This window comes from Aquarana catesbeiana, linkage group LG04, assembly GCF_042186555.1.
Source record: "Aquarana catesbeiana isolate 2022-GZ linkage group LG04, ASM4218655v1, whole genome shotgun sequence".
NCBI classification, from domain to species: Eukaryota; Metazoa; Chordata; class Amphibia; order Anura; family Ranidae; genus Aquarana; species Aquarana catesbeiana.
The window spans coordinates 634483581-634504382 of record NC_133327.1 but is presented as its reverse complement, the minus strand read 5'-3'; the positions used below and the strand labels follow the sequence as shown (position 1 = coordinate 634504382).

The 20802-nt window shown below is 43.0% G+C and overlaps 1 protein-coding gene across 1 annotated transcript in view; it reads right to left on the bottom strand.

Annotated features, from left to right (window-relative positions):
* Positions 1–17059, bottom strand: part of USH2A (usherin) — a 1400924-nt gene extending 1383865 nt beyond the window's left edge. Inside the window, exon 1 of the mRNA XM_073628975.1 lies at positions 17014–17059. Coding sequence (XP_073485076.1) covers positions 17014–17059 — 46 coding nt within the window. The remainder of the gene's footprint in view (positions 1–17013) is intronic.
* Between the last annotated feature and the right edge of the window lie 3743 nt (positions 17060–20802).

The window sequence follows — 20802 nt, the reverse complement described above, 5'->3', positions numbered from 1 at the left end:
GTGCCCATCAGCTGCAAATCACTGCCCATCAGCTGTCAGCCTGTGCCCAATAAAGAGCGCCTGTCCGTGTCCATAAATGTGCCAATCAGTGCCCCATGAGTAATGCCTGTCAGTGCCCTTCAGATGCCATTCAGTAATGCCTGTCAGTAGCCCCTTATCAGTGCTGCCTATCCAGTGCCATCTATCAGTACCATATGGAAATAAGTACAGCGCTGCGCCAGACAATATTGGTAGGGAAAATTCTAATATACAGTTAGCAGCTCACACACCTCTAGACAAAGGCAAAAGTACAAATAATAAAAAATAGTGTAGCGCTATGTGTATATATAAATTCTGGATATAATAAACATGAATAGTAAATCAATATGTCCTTTACGGAAAAAACAAGTATTGAAACAACACTAAGTGATACAAATTGGCAATCAAAAGTGACTACGGTAAATACCATAAATCTGTGGTAAAAAATAAATAATGGGTCTAGAAAACCGTACAAGTGTGACAAATCAAATATTATAGTCCATAAAGATTGGTAATCATGATGGTAATGACATATGGGAAAAAAGAACCACCACCAAAAGTCTATAAAAGTTATATGTTAAAAGAATAAAAATTAAAATTAAAAATAAAAATTCCCGGGTTGTCTTCAAGAACGGAATGGTTCAAATAGATCACAGATGGGTGGAGGGTCTAGATAGGTGGTAGGACCATCACCAAAGCTGCAAAGGAGGCTTACCAGAATCAGGTGACTTGAAAAAGACATACGTCTTACAAGTCAGAGAAAGCTTGATGACCACCAGGTCTGGCGAGATGAATCATCAGATTATCCTCGGCTTCCAAAACGAAGGGAGGGGTCTCACCACAGCTTCAAACGTCCCCAAGACAGTCCAACAGGCCCAATAGATGTTTCAAATATCATGCGAGAAATAAAGCTCACATGGCATAATAACGTTTTAAAAACATCAATTTATTAAACTAATAAAAAACACTCACATGGTAGGAGATCAAAAACAGCTCATATAGAATCAATTGCGGTAATCGTGAGGGGTCCACCCGACATGTTTCGGCTACTCAGCCTTCATCTGGGGTGTGGAGCCCCCCTACCTCACCGCTATTTAAACATAAAATGACCCCCACTGGGAGTGTCACAATACCGGAAGTGGCGCAATTATTGTCACTTCCTGGGTAATTAAAATAATGGTACTCAGCTTTGAAAATGTGCAAAAAATACAAGGGACAATGAGCGGTATTATACCGCTATCACTAGCAGATGTGAAATTTAAATAATGTAATAGAAATTAGACTGGCCGCTTGGTCGGCTAGTTCGGAACTAGACCGAGTGCGCACCAAGCCTCACTATCGATATAGCCAGATCCGATTGGTCAAAGAGCCATCCCGCTCCGTCCAATGGATCCGGCCTCGTGATCAGAGTGTGCGCAATGACGTCATACGTCTTGCTGATGCGGCGCTAGTGCGCTCCACTTGGAAAACCAAGCCTCTCTCACACATCCGCGACCGCAACACTTCCAGTCTAGAGAGCAAAGCGCTGATAGGCTGGAGGGGGCCGGGAGAGGGCGTGATGTCATGACACCACATTACAAGTGTCAGCAGAGAAGGACTTCAATAAAAATAATGTTTAGATGTTATCATAACAACATAAATGAGGGGGCAAACAACTTGAAATAATCAAAGCATCATTCATGACCGAATGATAATTGAAGATGTTTAATAAAAGTTAAAATGACACTGCCAGTGTGGGGCATCACATAACATAATAAGGATTAGAGCAGACAAAACCGGATCTCAACATGAGAAGACATCCTTATATAATGTTCATTGTACAAACTAAGTATGTACTAAGATGGTGATAATGCGTAATTACATATTACTATACAGGATTATAATCTAAATGTATGTTTATATGGGAGTTCAGATTTGATATTAGTGCTATCATAAAGATAAAAAGTAGAATTAAAAAATATATTTATTTAAAAAAATATATATTTTATCAAAAAATTATCAAAAAATATTTTTTATAAAGAAGAGACCATGAACTAGATGACTATGCTTGGTTAATAAAAGAATTGATATCCCACTCCACATTAATACCCTGAAGAAAATGGGATCCCAATTCGTAAATCCAAAACGGGAGATGCCCCTAAGGGTCGAACCACCCCGCCAGGGGGCAACATATTTATCAATAATAAGAAATTGCGTGCCCTCGGGATTTCGATCATGAAATTCCCTATAATGACGGGGCACGATGTGTTTGGTACTACCTGCTTTAATAAGGTTAATGTGTTCAGATACTCGTGTTGTAAAAGATCTGATAGTATGCCCCACATACTGCTTACCACATGGGCAAGTCAGGAGATAAACAACCCCTGTAGTGGCGCAAGTACAGAATTGTTTAATCTTGTAGGAACGGCCAGTAACAGTAGAAGAAAAACTGTGGCTAGCCCTCCTGCCACTAGTGTTGTACTGGCAAACCAAGCATTTCTTGCAGGGGTAGAACCCAATCAAATTATGGAAAAAAGAAGGTTTACTCGGGGGGGTTAATAACATTGGGTGCCAACTTGTTTCGAAGAGATGGAACGCCTTTAAAAACCACCTTGGGGGTTCTGGGCAACAAAGGGCCCAAGACCTTGTCAGTTTTAAGGACATCCCAATGGTGTTCGAAAATTCTTTTAACGTGTTTATGTTGGATGGAAAAAGACGTCAGGAAAGACCATTTGAAGTCCTCATTTGTTTGTCGAGGTTTATCCTCTAGTAATGATTGGCGATCAATAAGGCAGGCATTATTAATCTCTTTATCTAAATCGGAGGGGTTATACCCCCTTTCCAGGAACCTATCCTTAAGGGTCGCAGGAACTGGCTTTTAGGAATAGACCTGATCCAAGGCACGTGATGACAACTATCGGTGGGTATATACCCGTTCCGATCAGTAGATTTAAAGTGTGTACTGAAAATAAATTGGCTTTCCTTTCTTTCAATCACCAAGTCCAAAAAATGGACAGAGGTAGTGCTTGATTCAAATGACAGGACAATATTCCTGTTGTTATTATTAAGGGTCGCCATAAAATCAACCAAATCATCTGGACTACCAGTCCATAGGAGGAGGATGTCGTCTATGTACCGAGCCCACAACAGGAGGTGTGGGTTACTCATGGCATAGACGACATCCTCCTCCCACTTGGCCATAAACAGATTGGCTAGACTAGGAGCAAACTTAGCTCCCATCTCCCATCGATGTGTTTGGTACTACCTGCTTTAATAAGGTTAATGTGTTCAGATACTCGTGTTGTAAAAGATCTGATAGTACGCCCCACATACTGCTTACCACATGGGCAAGTCAGGAGATAAACAACCCCTGTAGTGGCGCAAGTACAGAATTGTTTAATCTTGTAGGAACGGCCAGTAACAGTAGAAGAAAAACTGTGGCTAGCCCTCCTGCCACTAGTGTTGTACTGGCAAACCAAGCATTTCTTGCAGGGGTAGAATCCAATCAAATTATGGAAAAAAGAAGGTTTACTCGGGGGGGGTTAATGACATTGGGTGCCAACTTGTTTCGAAGAGATGGAACGCCTTTAAAAACCACCTTGGGGGTTCTGGGCAACAAAGGGCCCAAGGCCTTGTCAGTTTTAAGGACATCCCAATGGTGTTCGAAAATTCTTTTAACGTGTTTATGTTGGATGGAAAAAGACGCCAGGAAAGACCATTTGAAGTCCTCATTTGTTTGTCGAGGTTTATCCTCTAGTAATGATTGGCGATCAATAAGGCAGGCATTATTAATCTCTTTATCTAAATCGGAGGGGTTATACCCCTTTTCCAGGAACCTATCCTTAAGGGTCGCAGGAACTGGCTTTTAGGAATAGACCTGATCCAAGGCACGTGATGACAACTATCGGTGGGTATATACCCATTCCGATCAGTAGATTTAAAGTGTGTACTGAAAATAAATTGGCTTTCCTTTCTTTCAATCACCAAGTCCAAAAAATGGACAGAGGTAGTGCTTGATTCAAATGACAGGACAATATTCCTGTTGTTATTATTAAGGGTCGCCATAAAATCAACCAAATCATCTGGACTACCAGTCCATAGGAGGAGGATGTCGTCTATGTACCGAGCCCACAACAGGAGGTGTGGGTTACTCATGGCATAGACGACATCCTCCTCCCACTTGGCCATAAACAGATTGGCTAGACTAGGAGCAAACTTAGCTCCCATCGCGACCCCCTTAAGTTGACGATAGAACCTACCATCGAACCAGAAGTACCACCTATCAGTGCCCATCAGTGCCACCTATCAGTGCCCATCAGTGCCGCCTATCAGTGCCCATCAGTTTTTTTTTTTCAAAAATTTCGGTCTTTTTTAGTTTGTTTAGCAAATAATGAAAACCCCAGTGGTAATCAAATAACACCAAAAGAAAGCTCTATTTGTGGGAAGAAAATGATAAAAATCTAGTTTGGGCACAGCGTTGCATGATCGCGCAATTGTCATTCAAAATGCGACAGCGCTGAAAGCTGAAAATTGTCCTGGGCAGGAAGGGGCGAAAGTGCCTGGTATTGAAGTGGTTAAAGATGTACAAACGCTTTAACGCATAATTAAAGGCAGAATTATTTTTCTTATGTTTTGGATAGAGTGGAGAGGGATTAGAATACCAGTCAGTTGTTATTGCTCTCTGTGCCCATTAGGGAGATTCACCCACTATATTTGTCCTGTTTATCATCATCACTAAAAGTGAAAGTAAAATAAAACAGCAAATTATGGATTGTCCCCAGAACAGTAATAGAGGGAAAGCTTCCAATAGGGACATTGGTTCTGGTAACAACCTGGGATTCCCTCACTTTGCAGGGATTTTCTCTCATTTTCTGTTTTGGCAATGGGACGGAAGTGAAGGGAAATCTCCCCCATGGGACTCAGACGCCAATAATATACCTTACAGGAGTTATGATCCAAAATGAAAAAAAAAAGTTTTGCCTTTAGATCTACTTTCAAGCAGCACAAATTTAGCCAATCTTTTGTACACAAAAAATATATATAGTGTAGCGCTGTGTGTGTAAATGGTAAAGGGTATAAAAACAGTGGGTTAGGCTCGAGCCATCTCTTAATGGCCAGCAAATAGACAGAAAATACTTCAAAATTAAATAAAAGTGACTCAATACAATCAAAAGTGCACTATATGTTATAAAATGACATGTAAATTATAATAATTACAACAAACCAGTGATTAATGGTGAACAAGAACAAATTATATATAGATAAAAGTTCAGCCAAAAGAGTCCATAAATATTAGAAAATGTGTTCCTGATAAAAATCAAAAACCACCACCGAAAGGTCTCTGAGGGTCAACTGGTGAAAACAACGATGGAAAGCTTCTGGTAGATGAAAAGGTAGAGCACCAAAATGAAATGAGACGTCTAAATATAAGACAGGACCATCACCAGAGTATCTGAGGAGGCTTACCGGAAGCAGGGGACTTGAAAAGACATACGTCTTACAAGTCTCAGAAAGCTTAATGAGCCGCCAGGGCTGGCAAGATGGATCATCGGGTGTCCACAACTTCAAATGGGGGGGAAAGGAAAATCCTTGCACAGCTGGTGGAGATCCAGCTGGAGAGGGGGCTTCCCTTACTCCTCTTGTCCAAAACTCCTGGCAATGAGGACAGAAGGTGTGAAGACACAGAGTGGCACGAGGGCCGGTGTAACAAGCAGCATCAGCTGATGTTTGCAGGAAGCAGATGACTGTAGATCACCAGGCAGGAACCAGGAACCGGCAAATCAGCAGCACCTCCTCTTTGCCTTTGCCTTTGTTCTTGTTCACCATTAATCACTGGTTTGTTGTAATTATTATAATTTACATGTCATTTTATAACATATAGTGAACTTTTGATTGTATTGAGTCACTTTTATTTAATTTTGAAGTATTTTCTGTCTATTTGCTGGCCATTAAGAGATGGCTCGAGCCTAACCCACTGTTTTTATACCCTTTACCATTTACACACACAGCGCTACACTATATATATTTTTTTGTTAATTTACTTCTACCTGTGTCTTAGAGGTGTGTTAGCTGCTTATTGTGTAACCATCTTTATAACACCATCGGAGCAGCGCTGTACTTATTCCCTATCGATTCCAATCTTTTGTACACAGAACACAATTCACAAGAATTATTGCACAGGATTTTGAAGCTGAATTCCAGGTAGGGATATTTTTACATTGGTCCATCTTGGATCAATGTTACTATGGAAAAATATTGAAGTCCACCTTTGTGAAAAAAATAAATAAATTAACATATTTTTAAAGGAAAAATGTGCATTTATTTATTTTTTTTCACAAGAGCCTGCAGATCACTGCAACCATCAGTGGATCACGGGTTCAATGCCAGGCTCCTGCACACACTGCTTGCAGCTCTGTATCCTGTACCACTGTATGGGCTTTCAGTGTCAGAGCTGTAAGCAGTATAGATGGACTACAAGCATGCTGATCAGCACACTCATGGTTCATTGAAACTACAAGTCTGTCTGTTGCAGTGGCAGATAAGACTTGCTGTTTATTAATTTACCAATCATTGTTAATGAATGATTCGACTGTGTGGGTGGACTTCACACAGCTGCGCCATTTTCAAAATGTGACAGCAGGTGCAAGCAGAAGAATCCACACCACTCCCACAGGGAGAGGCGCTCTGCCAGCAGCAGGCGGGTGAATAGGAGCAATAGGAGCAACCTAAATATTGGTGTAACATGTAACACGCTCCTAAAGGTGAACCTATCCTTTAATATGGTGCTAGCTACTGACAGGTAATAATTGTGAGTTTCTATGAGCTATATAATAAAGAGAACAGAAAATGGAGCCATTCCAGTCAGATTGAAACAACAATAAAATAATAATATTAGATAAAATAAAAAATCATAAGATATAATATAGTTCATTGGATATGTATTGGAACTGAACATTTGGATGAGAAATGTATCATGAAATAAAGGCCCCTTTCACATGAGGCAGATTCCGTTTTGATCAGCAGGGGATCTGTTTGCTGATCTCCTGCTGATCAGAGCAGAACAGGGGATGACTTGTCCGTTTCCGCTCAGTTTATGCAGAGCGGACACAGATGGAGTCCGTCCTGCTCTATGGGCGGCTGAGTGTAAATTAGCTCCACTGTCTGTTTACACCTGACTGCCCTCTGAGACAAAGGAATGACACATAGCATATACTGAATGTATAGAAAAATATACCGGCGGGTACCGTTAGACTTAATTTCCATGCAGTTGAGGGGCTGCAAAAATGCACAGTTGAGTTGTGTTTTTGCCATCCGCCAACCACCACCCTTAAGCTGCAATAGGCAGAGGATGGGGGTGTTTACATGCAGTGTTTGCGATGCTTCGCTCCTGAGGAAAAATCTACCTGATATATAGCGAACATGACACACTGAGGCAAACAGGGACGCGCCGCTGCATTAGACAGCAAAAAAAGGGCTTAAACAGGCAGTGAGGAGGCATCACATCACTTCCTCACTACCTGGCAGTAACCTCTGAAGTGTGATCTGAGCACTGATCATGTTTCACAGGCAGGAAAGGGAGATTTAGACGCACATCTAAATCTACCCTTAATTACCATACAGTATCTCACAAAAGTGGGTGCACCCCTCATATTTTTTTAAATATTTTATTATATCTTTTCATGTTACAACACTGAAGAAATGACACTGTGCTACAATGTAAAGTAGTGAGTGTACAGCTTGTATAACAGTGTAAATTTGCTGTCCCCTCAAAATAACTCAACACACAGCCATTAATATCTAAACCGCTGGCAACAAAAGTGAGTACACCCCTAAGTGAAAATGTCCAAATTGGGCCCAATTAGCCATTTTCCCTCCCCAGTGTCATGTGACTAAGTAGTGTTAAATGGTCTCAGGTGTGAATGGGGAGCAGGTGTGTTACATTTGGTATTATCGCTCTCATTCTCTCATACTGGTCACTGAAAGTTCAACATGGCACCTCATGGCAAAGAACTTTCTGAGGATCTGAAAAAAAGAATTGTTGCTCTACATAAAGATGGCCTAGACTATAAGAAGATTGCCAAGACCCTGAAACTAAGCTGCAGTACGGTGGCCAAGACCATACAGAGGTTTAACAGGACAGGTTCCACTTAAAACAGGCATCGCCATGGTCGACCAAAGAGGTTGAGTTCACGTGCTCAGCAACATATTCAGAGGTTGTCTTTGGGAAATAGACCTTTGACTGCTGCTAGCAGTGCTGCAGACGTTGAATGGGGTGGGGGTTCAGCCTGTCAGTGCTCAGATCATACAGCGCACACTGCATCCAATTGGTCTGGATGGTTGTCGTCCCAGAAGGAAGCCTCTTCTAAAGATGATGCACAAGAAAGCCTGCAAACAGTTTGCTGAAGACAAGCAGACTAAGGACATGGATTACTGGAACCATGTCCTGTGGTCTGATAAGACCAAGATAAACTTATTTGGTTCAGATGGTGTCAAGCGTGTGTGGCGGCAACCAAGTGAGGAGTACAAAGACAAGTGTGTCTTGCTTACAGTCAAGCATGGTGGTGGGAGTGTCATGGTCTGGGGCTGCATGAGTGCTGCCGGCACTGGAGAGCTACAGTTCATTGAGGGAACCATGAACGCCAACATGTACTGTGACATACTGAAGCAGAACATGATCCCCTCCCCTTCGGAGACTGAGCCACAGGGCAGTATTTCAACATGATAACGACCCCAAACACACCTCTAAGACCACCACTGACCTGCTAAAGAAGCTGAGGGTAAAGGTGATGGACTGGCCAAGTATGTCTCCAGACCTAAACCCTATTGAGCATCTGTGGGGCATGCTCAAACGGAAGGTGGAGGAGCGCAAGGTCTCTAACATCCACCAGCTCCATGATGTCATTGGAGGAGTGGAAGAGGACTCCAGTGGCAAGCTGTGAAGCTCTGGTGAACTCCATGCCCAAGAGGGTTAAGGCAGTGCTGGAAACTAATGGTGGCCACACAAAATATTGACACTTTGGGCCCAATTTGGACATTTTCACTTAGGGGTGTATTTACTTTTGTTGCCAGCGGTTTAGACATTAATGGCTGTGTGTTGAGTTATTTTGAGGGGACAGCAAATTTACACTGTTATACAAGCTGTACACTCACTACTTTACATTGTAGCAAAGTGTCATTTCTTCAGTGTTGTCACATGAAAAGATAGAATAAAATATTTACAAAAATGTGAGGGTGTAATCACTTTTGTGAGATACTGTATATATACAGTATATATATATATATATATATATATATATATATATATATATATACAGTAGGGCTCAAAATTTCCAGTCTTGAGCTACTAGCCAGGCATAAAGTGTTACTTGCCACCAGTTGCCCCACCCAACCCCCACCATGCCCTGCCCCTAATTTTTTACACTGTTATACAAGCTGAACACGCACAGTGTCATTTCTTCATTGTTGTAACATGAAAAGATATAATAAAATATTTACAAAAATGTGAGTGGTGTACTCTTGTACTTTTGTGAGATACTGTACATGACAACTGTGGTAAAAACAAAAATAATACAGTTCAAAAGAAAAAGAATAAAATAAAAGGTACTGTTGTAAAGCTCATATAGGATGAAAATTACCATATAGTTACATAATTTGAACATAAGAAAGATGGTATATAATAAAATTGGAGGCTTAATATAAATCAGAAGAGGAATCATAGACCATAGTGGTCAATCTGTGGCAAAAAGATGATATAAGAACCAGGAGTCCCATTTATCATCAAAACGAGATATGGAGTCATAGATAGTATGAAATATTTTTTTCCATTAGCATAATGGCATCTACTCTAAAAATTACTTGCAGAAAGGGAACCTCCATGGATTTCCAGTTGAATGCAATAGCCCATTGCACGGCAACACAAATCTTGCAAATTAACTTCTCAAAAAAATTTGGAAGGTCAGACATATTAGTAAATAGTGGGCTATTTGTCCAGGTCAGGTTAACGGGTTTACCAACCAATTTAGTAGACAAGTTAAATACCTCCTGCCAGACATAAACTCACTTCTCACATTCACAAAATATATTTAGTGCTAGCCCCACAGGGGCCGCTGATATTAACTGGTTCTTTCCCAAACAGCACAGAGACCACCAGTCACCCAAACAACAGTCCATTCACTTTGGCTCCAATAAACAGTCTAGGGCAGTGGCGACCCGTCCATTAGGGGCACAGGGGCACCGCCCCCCTAATTCATGCACCCGGCTCCTAATCTACATGCAGGGCGCGGGATGCATGGATTTCAATGTTTTTGTTTTTTTTAAGCACATGATTAGAACCTGAGGCTCTAAATGACTTCAAAAAAGGGTGGGCTTGGGGCGCAGACCATTGCACCCTGAGCCCACCCAGTTGTGTGACAATAGCAAATTAATATTTGCTATTGTCTTCCTGATTCTCCTCCCGACCAATCAGGAAGTGGGTCCAGGGCACATCGGTTCTCAGCCGGGAGGAGAAGCAACAGCCCCGGCTCTTCCCTCAGAGCAGCATTGGCCTCCTAAGGTAAGGCCACTGATCGCCACCGTCCATCTCCGGGGGGGGGGGGGGCTGGGGGGAGCACATTTTGCCGCCGCCCATCTCCTGCAGGGGGGCACTGATCGGCGCCGTCCGTCTCCCTTACTGGGAGCTGGGGGGGGCACTGATCGCCGCCATTTGTCTCCTGCGGGGGGGGGGGGGCAGGTTTGTTTGCCGCCCCTTCCAAAATATTGAGCACCAGCTGCCACTGGTCTAGGGGTTGTTTTTTGTAATTTATTGCATGTAGAACTGGTAACAGAACAAGGATTAGGATACTCCAAAATGGCTAGCAACATCAATGAGAAGACCTGAAATCCTACCTAAATAAAATAAATTTATTTAGTCCCAGCTAGGAGGGTGAAAAGTTTGAGTGTAGTTTCACTAACTGTTATTGACTTGGTACATTTCCTTAAGTTACATCACATGGTCTCCCACTCCTGGTTCAAGAACTGTTTTCCAATCCCTTCCTCCTAACGAATCATGTAGGAAAGTTTGTTTGTGGAGTCAGTATCAGAAAAGCTATTATAAAGGATGGAAATTAATTCTTTCCCTCTTCATGGTCATGACAATTTTTTTCATAAATCATAAGGAAAGGACAGAGAGAACACAGTGGGGTTTATTTACTAAAACTGGAGAGTGTAAAATTTGGTGCAGCTCTGCTTAGAAACCAATCAGCTTCAAGGTTTTATTGTCAACGCTTAATTGAACCTAAAGTTAGAAGCTGATTGGCTACCATGCACAGCTGCACCAGATTTTGCACTCTCCAGTTTTAGTAAATCAACTCCATTGCGTAGTATAAAAATGTCTGATTTGCAGATAATGAAAGGTTGAAGGTTACCCCCCTTCAATCCTTAATGAACACTGCTGCCAGGCTCATCCACCTTACCAACCATTTGGTGTCTGCCAGCCTTCTCTGCCAATACCTTCCATGGAGTTCTGCTCACCAAACCCATATAATTCAAAATACTAACATCAACTTACAAAGTCACCCATAACTCTGCCCCCAGCTATTTTGCTAACTTTGTCTCAAAATACCAACAAAACTGTTACCTTCGCTCCCTCCAAGACCTCCTGCTTTCTAGCTCCCTCGTCGCCTCCTGCAGGACTTCTCCAGAGCCTCTACCATTCTCCGGAACTCCTTATCCCAATCTCTATGGTTATCTCCTACTTAGGGATGCACCGTTACCAGTATCGATATCAGAAGGGCTATTATAAAGGATGGAAATGTATCCTTTCCCACGTGCAGGGGCATACAGCGTGTTCCTAGGACACAGTGCGACCCCCATCTCAGTAAAGAGCAGATGACGCGGCTCTTTACCCATGTGATCGGCTGTGTCCAATCACAGCCGGTTACATGTAAACAAGGAAGTGTTGTTTATCAGCTCTCCTCGGCTCACACTGACAGAGTGTGTGGCGAGGAGAGCCGATCAGCGGCATCTCCTCGCAGGGGAGACCTGAACAGATCATCAGTGCCCTGATTACAATACAGCCCCTGTTTGGTAGGAGGTGGATGGAAGGCGGGTGATCAGACGCTTGCATCAAGAAATGTATGGTTTATTCATGTAAAGGAATACAGACATATAGTCATATAGATATAAAATCATACAAATACTACATAATATTATATAAAATTATATAAAACTACAGTACAGCCCCAGCAGTGCCCATCAATGACACCAATCAGTGACACCAATCAGTGCCCTTTAGTGACACCAATCAGTACCCATTAGTGATGCCAGTCAGTGCTGCCTTTCGGTGCCCATCAGAACCTGCTCATCAGTGCCGCCTATCAGTGTTGTCCATCAGTGCCCATCAGTGCTGCCCATCAGTGCCGCCCATCAGTGCCCTTCAGTGCCGCCTCATCAGTGCCCTTCAGTGCCGCCTCATCGGTGCCCATCAGTGCAGCCTCATCAGTGCCGCCTCATCAGCGCACATTAGTGAAGGAGAAAAATTACTTATTTACAAAACACAGCACACACACAGGAGTGGTGTGGGAAATCGCATGCGATTCGAACAGGAATGTGATTCTTTGTAGTGCGATTTGCGCCTATTAGTTTTGTATTGAGCACTTGACTGAAAGTATCAATACCTGTACTCGCCGATAAAAAAACAAAATTGATAAAATTGATGCAACCCTAATCCTACTCTATCCACCTTTAAGCGATCCCTGAAACCCATCTCTTAGATGAAGAGAAGCCTATCCTGCTTCTACCTAATAGCTAAATGTTTATTTTTCTCCATCAGCTCATCCCCTACAGCAGTGGTCCCCAACCTTTTTGGCACCGGGACCAGCTGCGTGGAAGAAAATTGTGCCAAGGCCCGGGGGTTTGGAGTGCACACAGGGGGTAAGCGACTTTTTGCGGGTAATTTATCGGGGCAATAGCTGGTGTTCTGGTGTGGGCGCTTCAATCTTCATGGCACCATGATTGGTATGGTGTCAGAATGATTGAAGCGCATTATTTCTTATATTACATTGTAATATAAATTAAATAGTTCAACTCACCATAATGCCGAATCAATGGGAGCCCCAAGTGTGTCCCTTGCCACGTCGCTTGCCACTAGATGCAGCTTGTCACTTCCCATGTCGCCTACCACCAGATGAGGAATGTCCCTTGCCACGCTGCCTGCCACCAGATGAGGAATGCCAATTTGCCATGCTGCCTGCCACCAGATGAGGAATGCCACTTGCCACGCTGCCTGCCACCAGATGAGGAATGCCACTTGCCACGCTGTCTGCCACCAGATGAGGAATACCACTTGCCAGGCTGCCTTCCACCAGATAAGGAATGCCACTTGCCACGCTGCCTGCCACCAGATGAGGAATGGCACTTGCCACGTTGCCTGCCACCAGATGAGCAATACCACTTGCCAGGCTGCCTGCCACCAGATGAGAAATGTCACTTGCCATGCTGCCTGCCACCAGATGAGGAATACCACTTGCCACGTCACCTGCCAGTGCCACGAGATGTGTATTGTCACTGCATTGCTGGCACTGGTTCATTTAGCACAGAGGCAGGCTTCTGTGCAGTGGTCGTTCTTGAGTGAGGGCAGGAGAGCGGTGATGCGCGGCGGGCAGTGATAGATGATGTCATCTCTCTACTCCCCGCCACACCTCTGACATTCTGCACTCTGTGAGGGCGGAAAAGAGGTGATGCTAGGCGGGCGGAGAGAGATGATGTAATCTCTGGTCGCAAACCCGCTTCTTTCTCCGCCCACCCGCCTGCCTCTCTGATTCACCAGGCTCTCTCATCCACCTGCAATTTCATGCCCGCCCGCCGCGGCCCGGCTGCAGAGGCTCTATGGCCCGGTAGTGGGCCGCGGCCCAGTGGTTGGAGACCCCTGCCCTACAGTTATTTCTTTTGTATCAATTGACCCTCCATTTCAGTTTGTAAGCTCTAATGTGCAGGTCCCTCTGATTCCTAGTCTATTATATTGTATTATAACTGTACAATACAATATATAGAATTGTAACTGTACTGTCTGCCTTCATTTTGTAAGCAAAAACAATGAAAAGTAAGCGGAGCCCTGCATGATGAGGGGGGCAGTGGAACAGGCTAGGATATAATTTAACATAGCAGGAGGGATGCTACTCACCTGGATTGGTCAGTTTAGAGAGAGGAAGGGGGCTTCGGGGGGTATACAGGGTGGGGATCTGTATAGGCGGCAACCCTTAGGAGCCAACGTAGGTGAAGAAACTTCCCACCCTCACGCCCGCTGTTGGATCTCTGTATGTTGATCATAACGTTTTAGCGCCGGTCTGGGTCTTCAGAGGCGTTCAAATTTTTCAGTTATTAATTCATTGTGGGATACCCATCTAAGGTATGTAGTCCTCTGTGGTATCCCAGTTAATGGTAATGGTTAACTGGGAAGTGGTAAATAGTAAGTATCTGCGAAAGGTGGGTTGTCCCCGAGCCAGTGTAGCGCGGCTTGTGAGTTTTTACTAGTCACACAGATACAAACTAGATGTTGGTTAGTGGTGCCTCCCAAGGCCAACAACCTTTAGATTATGAGTCTTATTGTGTTATTGTCATTATATGTTTTAAGGGAATGTTAAAATTGTTTTGTTATTGTTAATAAATGGCCACTGCGGCCAAATTTTCTTCATATTGGTGTGATTTTCATTATTTGTTCGATGGTGTAATGTGATGGGTAAATAAGGGGTATTTTGTAAGAAGCAGTGAATATCTGGGGTACCTTAGTCAAGCGTTATGCAAACTGCTGGCACTTTATAAATCCTGCATATTATTAATAATAATAATAATAATAAAAGGTAATTGAAACAGCTTTTGCAAAGTGGTATAGCTCCAGAACCTACAAGAAGAATGCTCAGTACTTTCTTTCATTGATGAGGAAAATGTTGGACTCCGGAGAACCTGAAGCAGGCCCTGAGCCCAGACACATCCCTATGATATCATCCTGTGCAGGCATTTTTCTATAATGTTTCTCTTTATCTCAGCTTCTCTCCAGGAGTGAAATAATTAAGGATGCTGTGAAGCAGCCCTTATTGATGGGAACTGTAGCCACACAGCACATTTATATCCTCTGGACTGCTAAATTAGAAAACGTACCTCGCAGGTGTTTCATCACAGCTTAAATAGGAAATCAGCCATGTGACTTACAATCAATACAGATAAAAATTAGAGGGGACAAAATGCTAACTACCAGGGAATGTCTTCATCATGAAGTCCAGGAGGATATGGTGTGGACGGAGCAGAGAGGAGAGACAACTGTTCTCACTAATTGATTGGCGAGCCTCTCTCCACATTGGGAGCTATACGTGATCCCTGCTCTCCGTAAGTCCTTTGAGGCCAATTTATGAAATCATCAAGGTGACGATTCTGATGGTAAGTAGGCCAGAGGTATGTTGGCAAGATAAGCACACAGGATAAAATAATAGTACATGAATCATTTCTATAAAGGGATCGTATGCAAAAAATGTAAAAGGTCGTTTGCTAAAGAGTAGAGTAGAGCTAAACCCTAAATTAATGATGTTTCATTTGCTAAATCACTAAGCACTTTATATCATAAGCAATTACCATATAAACTGTATATATATATATATATATATATATATATATATATATATATATATATATACTATATACATATATATATTTATATATATAAAGCACTATTTTTACCTCCTTCATCCTTTGTTGCATCTCATTGCTGTTGATCTCCTCCATCTTCCTTCACTTCCTGTTCACATGTACTCTCCAGCATTGACTGGACATCACTGGCCTGGCTTAGTGATAGTGACAGCGGTAGACCATGCCTAGGCAATGTGTGACGGCAAGACTGCTTGTATCTCCCACCAGGGGGCATGTGGCAGGGTAACAACGCAGAAGCACAATCAGGAGTTGTCGCCTCATAACAGGAAGAGAGTGAACAAGAACCCTCACCAGGTATAATTTTAATGAAAACTGCAGTAAAAAAATAAGGCTTTTTTTAAGGCTTGACATGTTTGGTATCTATTTACTCGATGTTACCCAACTATTTATATTTTACCCAAAAAAATGTGGGTATAATATTATGTTTGTTTGCACTATAATTTATTTTAGAGTATTTTATTCTGAAAATATGTGGTTAATAAATATCCACGCAAATATTATACAACATAAAAAAAATGCAACTACCACCATTTTATTCTCTAGAGTCTCTGTTTTCAAAAAATATATACTTTTTAGGGAGGTTTACAGTGCCTGGTAGGCAAGTGGTTAAAAGGTTGGACTCACAGCTATCATATTGTGTTGAGGTTCTTAAGGTATATGCGAACCCTCACCAAAACATTCAGTTTAAAATAGAAATGAAAGGCAAAACATCTGTGTATAAATAAATATATAGAAAAACCACTATAAATATTTTTTTTATATATACACTATATTACGAAAAGTATTGGGACACCTGCCTTTATAAACACATTGACCTTTAATGGAACCCCAGTCTTAGTCCGTTGGGTTCAATATTGAGTTGGCCCACCCTTTGTAGCTATAACAGCTTCAACTCTTCTGGGAAGGCTGTCCACAAGGTTTAGGAGTGTGTCTATGGGAATGTTTGACCATTCTTCCAGAAGAGCATTTGTGAGGTAAAGAACTGATGTTGGATGAGAAGGCCTGGCTCACAGTCTCCGCTCTAATTCATCCCAAAGGTGTTCTGTCGGGTTGAGGTCAGGACTCTGTGCAGGCCAGTCAAGTTTTTCCACCTCAAACTTGCTCATCCATGTCTTTATGGACCTTGCTTTGTGCACTGGTGCGCAGTCATGTTGGAACAGGAAGGGGCCATCCTCAAACTGTTCCCACAAAGTTGGGAGCATGAAATTGTCCAGAATGTCTTGGTATGCTGACGCCTTAAAGTGGTTGTAAACCCTAAAAAAAAAATTCCAAAAAAACCTGCAAGACAAAGGCATAATGAGCTAGTATGGTATGCATACTAGCTCATTATGAATTACTTACCTGAGATCGATTCTCGATTCTCGTTCATCGCCCAGGCGGCCGACATCTCTCCCGGGGGGTTACTTCCGGGTATCGTGGCTCCGACGCTGTGATAGGCCGGAGCCGTGATGATGTCACTCCTGTGCATGTGCCAGTAATCGCACACTAATGGAAGCAACGGCATGTACGTGCCATTTCTTCAGTTTGCTTAAGCACGCATGTGCCGATGACTTTGGCACATGCAAATACAGGGGATATCTCCTAAACCGTGCAGGTTTAGGAGATATCCAGTGTAGCTACAGGTAAGCCTAATTATAGGCTTACCTGTAGTAAAAAGTAGTTGAAAAAGGGTTTACAACCACTTTAAGAGGTCCCTTCATGCAGGCACTCCTCCCATAAGCTTTGGGTCTCTCTGTAATAGGACTCAATACCGTTTCCTTTAGTTGGCATCCCCTGGGCAGGTATCCACCTCCCTTTTCTTCATCAATCCCATCCCTTAATAGAACCAATGTTATTAGAGCTTAAAAGGTATTTTAGTTTAGCAAACATAACCAGTTTTCCCTCACCAATTTCGCCCATTATAGGCCACCCAGATTTCTCCCCAGGCTACACAGACAAGGACTTTGGAATCCGAACAGATTCGAATATCGTCCAGGCATCTACGTTATTACGCCCCTCGGGCTGGGCTCAACTTTCAGGTCTTTATGGATCCTTCTCCAGCTCAGCATTGGGTAGATAGAAACTATTATGCCCTGTACACACGGTCGGACATTGATCGGACATTCCGACAACAAAATCCATCGAATCTTTTCCAACGGATTTTGGGCCAAACTTGTCTTGCATACACACGGTCGCACAAAGTTGTCGTAAAATCCGATCGTTTTGAACGCGGTGACGTAAAACACGTACGTCGGGACTATAAACGGGGCAGTGGCCAATAGCTTTCGTCTCTTAATTTATTCTGAGCATGCGTGGCACTTTGTGCGTCGGATTTGTCTACACACGATCGGAATTTAAACAATCGTATTTTGTTGTCAGAAAATTTTATATCCTGCTCTCAAACTTTGTGTGTCGGAAATTCCGATGGAGCCCACACACAATCGGAATCTCCGACAGCACAATCCAGTTGCACTTCTTCCATCGGAAAATCTGACCGTGTGTACAGGGTATTACAGTTGTCTTGTTTTCTATGTTCCCCCCGGACCCTGCACGTTTTACCAGGCGTCTCACCGCATTTGAAGACCTCGGTGAAGACAGGTAGGCTGAGCTCCCAGCACAGCCAGAAAACATACCACTCTTGGATGGATGAGCTTCTATGCCTAGCATGGTCAGTTTGAAACTGAGGAATGAGCACAGCATTGTCGGTCTGGGAGGGGAGAGTAGTGTTAAATGTATAGCAGATTTAGATACACTAACAAATTGAAGCTAAACTCCAGCTCACACTATAATTAGTTACAGCAGTTTTTACTTTTGGATAGAGGTTTTGCATGAATAAATAAAAGCTGGTCATTTTAATCACCCCTATCAGTGGTTAAGTGGTTTGTCTCATCCATGTGAACAAATACATTCTGCTGGAGAGCTTGAGCTTGTGAAAAACAACAGACTTACTGACTGGATCACTAGTTGAAAATAGAAGAAAGAAAGCCTTAAAAAAGAAACAAATGCAGCCACCACAACTAAGAATTGGTAAGCTGTAACATAATAAATGTTTACGTTTGGGTTTAATACTGCTTTAAAAGATCAAAAGTTTATGTCAGGGTTTACATGCATTTTAATTCTGTGTAGCTGTAGCCCTAATGTGAGTACTAATGTGCCCTAATGTGAGTACCAGCTCCTGATCCATATGTAGCATATCTCAGGGTGTCGAGGACGCTATCCAAAGTGCGCGCTCTTACAGGAAAAGTTTACTTTGTAAACACATTTTGTAACATGGCGGTAAATTCATTGCTATGCAGTCTTTTAATCATAGTCTGCCTGCAGATGTTGTACAGGTTTTGCTATTGTTCAGAGAGAGAATTTTAGCATTGGTTATTACTTACCTTCCTCTTGGGGCCCGGAGTGAAAAGCAAATTTTTACCCCTTAGGCCATCTGAAAGTACTTTGTAGCTTGTCAGTAGAAATTGCTGTGTTTTACTCCGGAGAGGAGCGTTTGAAGGGTGTGCGGATGAGCCGGGGCTGGGTGGGATTTTCCGCTTTCAATTGGAGCTCATTAATTTCTCAAATCTCTGGTGGGACAAAAAGAGAAATTTTATTTATGGTATCTTTAAACCTAGTCATTTACGGTACTACGGATGAAATATTAACACCGGTAAAGAATAACAATTACGAGAGGAAAAAAAAAACTCTTTAAAACTACGGTATATTTGAACATTTACATAGATGCTTTCAAGAGTTTTTCCCTCTGTTCCAGAATTCCTTTGTATACTGCTGTAACCAGTAAAAAAATCCCATGCTTTTCAGAGGGATTATTTTAAAGTGAGGTTCACTTCAGAGAATCACCCCCCTCCGGGCCTGGGAGTGTACACAGTGGCGCCTGTCAATACTATGGAGAATATTTATTAAAAAAAAATGAATAGCCATTCATTTAGTGAAAGTGCATGTACATTATGTGCAAATGGAAAAAAAAAGAAACAAAAACAAATGTTATTAGGCTATTCCCTGTGCTAGTCAAATGTTTTTCATCAATTTGAAATGGAAAAAATACTACCTTTGGTCAGTAGATGACGCTAAATATCATAGGAATTTTTGTATGATACCTAGTGCCATCTAGTGGTCAAATGTGGTATTTTCCCTTTTGAATCAATGAAAATTATTCAGGTATGCATGGACTTTCTATCTATCTATCTATCTATCTATCTATCTATCTATCTATCTATCTATCTATCTATCTATCTATCTATCTATCTATCTATCTATCTATCTATCTATCTATCTATCTATCTATCTATCCTGTATGCAGCCCTCAAATTTTCCACTCGCCTACCTTGCAAGTGGAAAATGGTTTCTGGCGAGCGTGGGCTGCCTGAGAGCGGGGGGTGAGCAGGCAGGGTTGAATGGGAGCTGTTCTCCCAGCGATCGCCCCCCGGGGGAAGAGAGAGTGGAGGAAGAGGCGAGCTGGCCGGATCACAGAGCGGGGATTGGCCACTGTAACAGCTTACATTTGAATTGCCGTCCGCTCGCGTTCACGCACAACCCCGCCTCCTGACCCAGCGGCTGTGACAGAGAGATCACATCCCAGCATTGGACCTGTGTTCTGTCTGTCACAGACGCCGGGTCAGGAGGGGGGACTGTGTGTGACCGCAAGCGGACGGCAATTCAAATGTAAGCTGTTACGGCGAGCAATCCCCACTCTGTGATGACCCGGCCGCCCTCTCTCTTTCTCTGCACAGGTCACGCTGCAATGATGGGCACAGGCGAGGCTGCAATGACGGGCACAGGTCACGCTGCAATGATGGGCACAGGTGAGGCTGCATTGGTGGGCACAGGTCACACTGCAATGATGAGCACAGGTCATGCTGCATTGGTGGGCACTGGTCACGCTGCAATGATGGGCACAGGGGAGGCTGCAATGATGGGCACAGGTCACGCTGCAATGATGGGCACAGGCGAGGCTGAAATAATGTGCACGGGTCACGCTGCAATGATGGGCACAGGTGAGGCTGCATTGGTGGGCACTGGTCACACTGCAATGATGAGCACAGGTCACGCTGCATTGGTGGGCACTGGTCACGCTGCAATGATGGGCACAGGTCACGCTGCATTAGTGGGCACTGGTCACACTGCATGGATGGGCACAGGTGAGGCTACGTA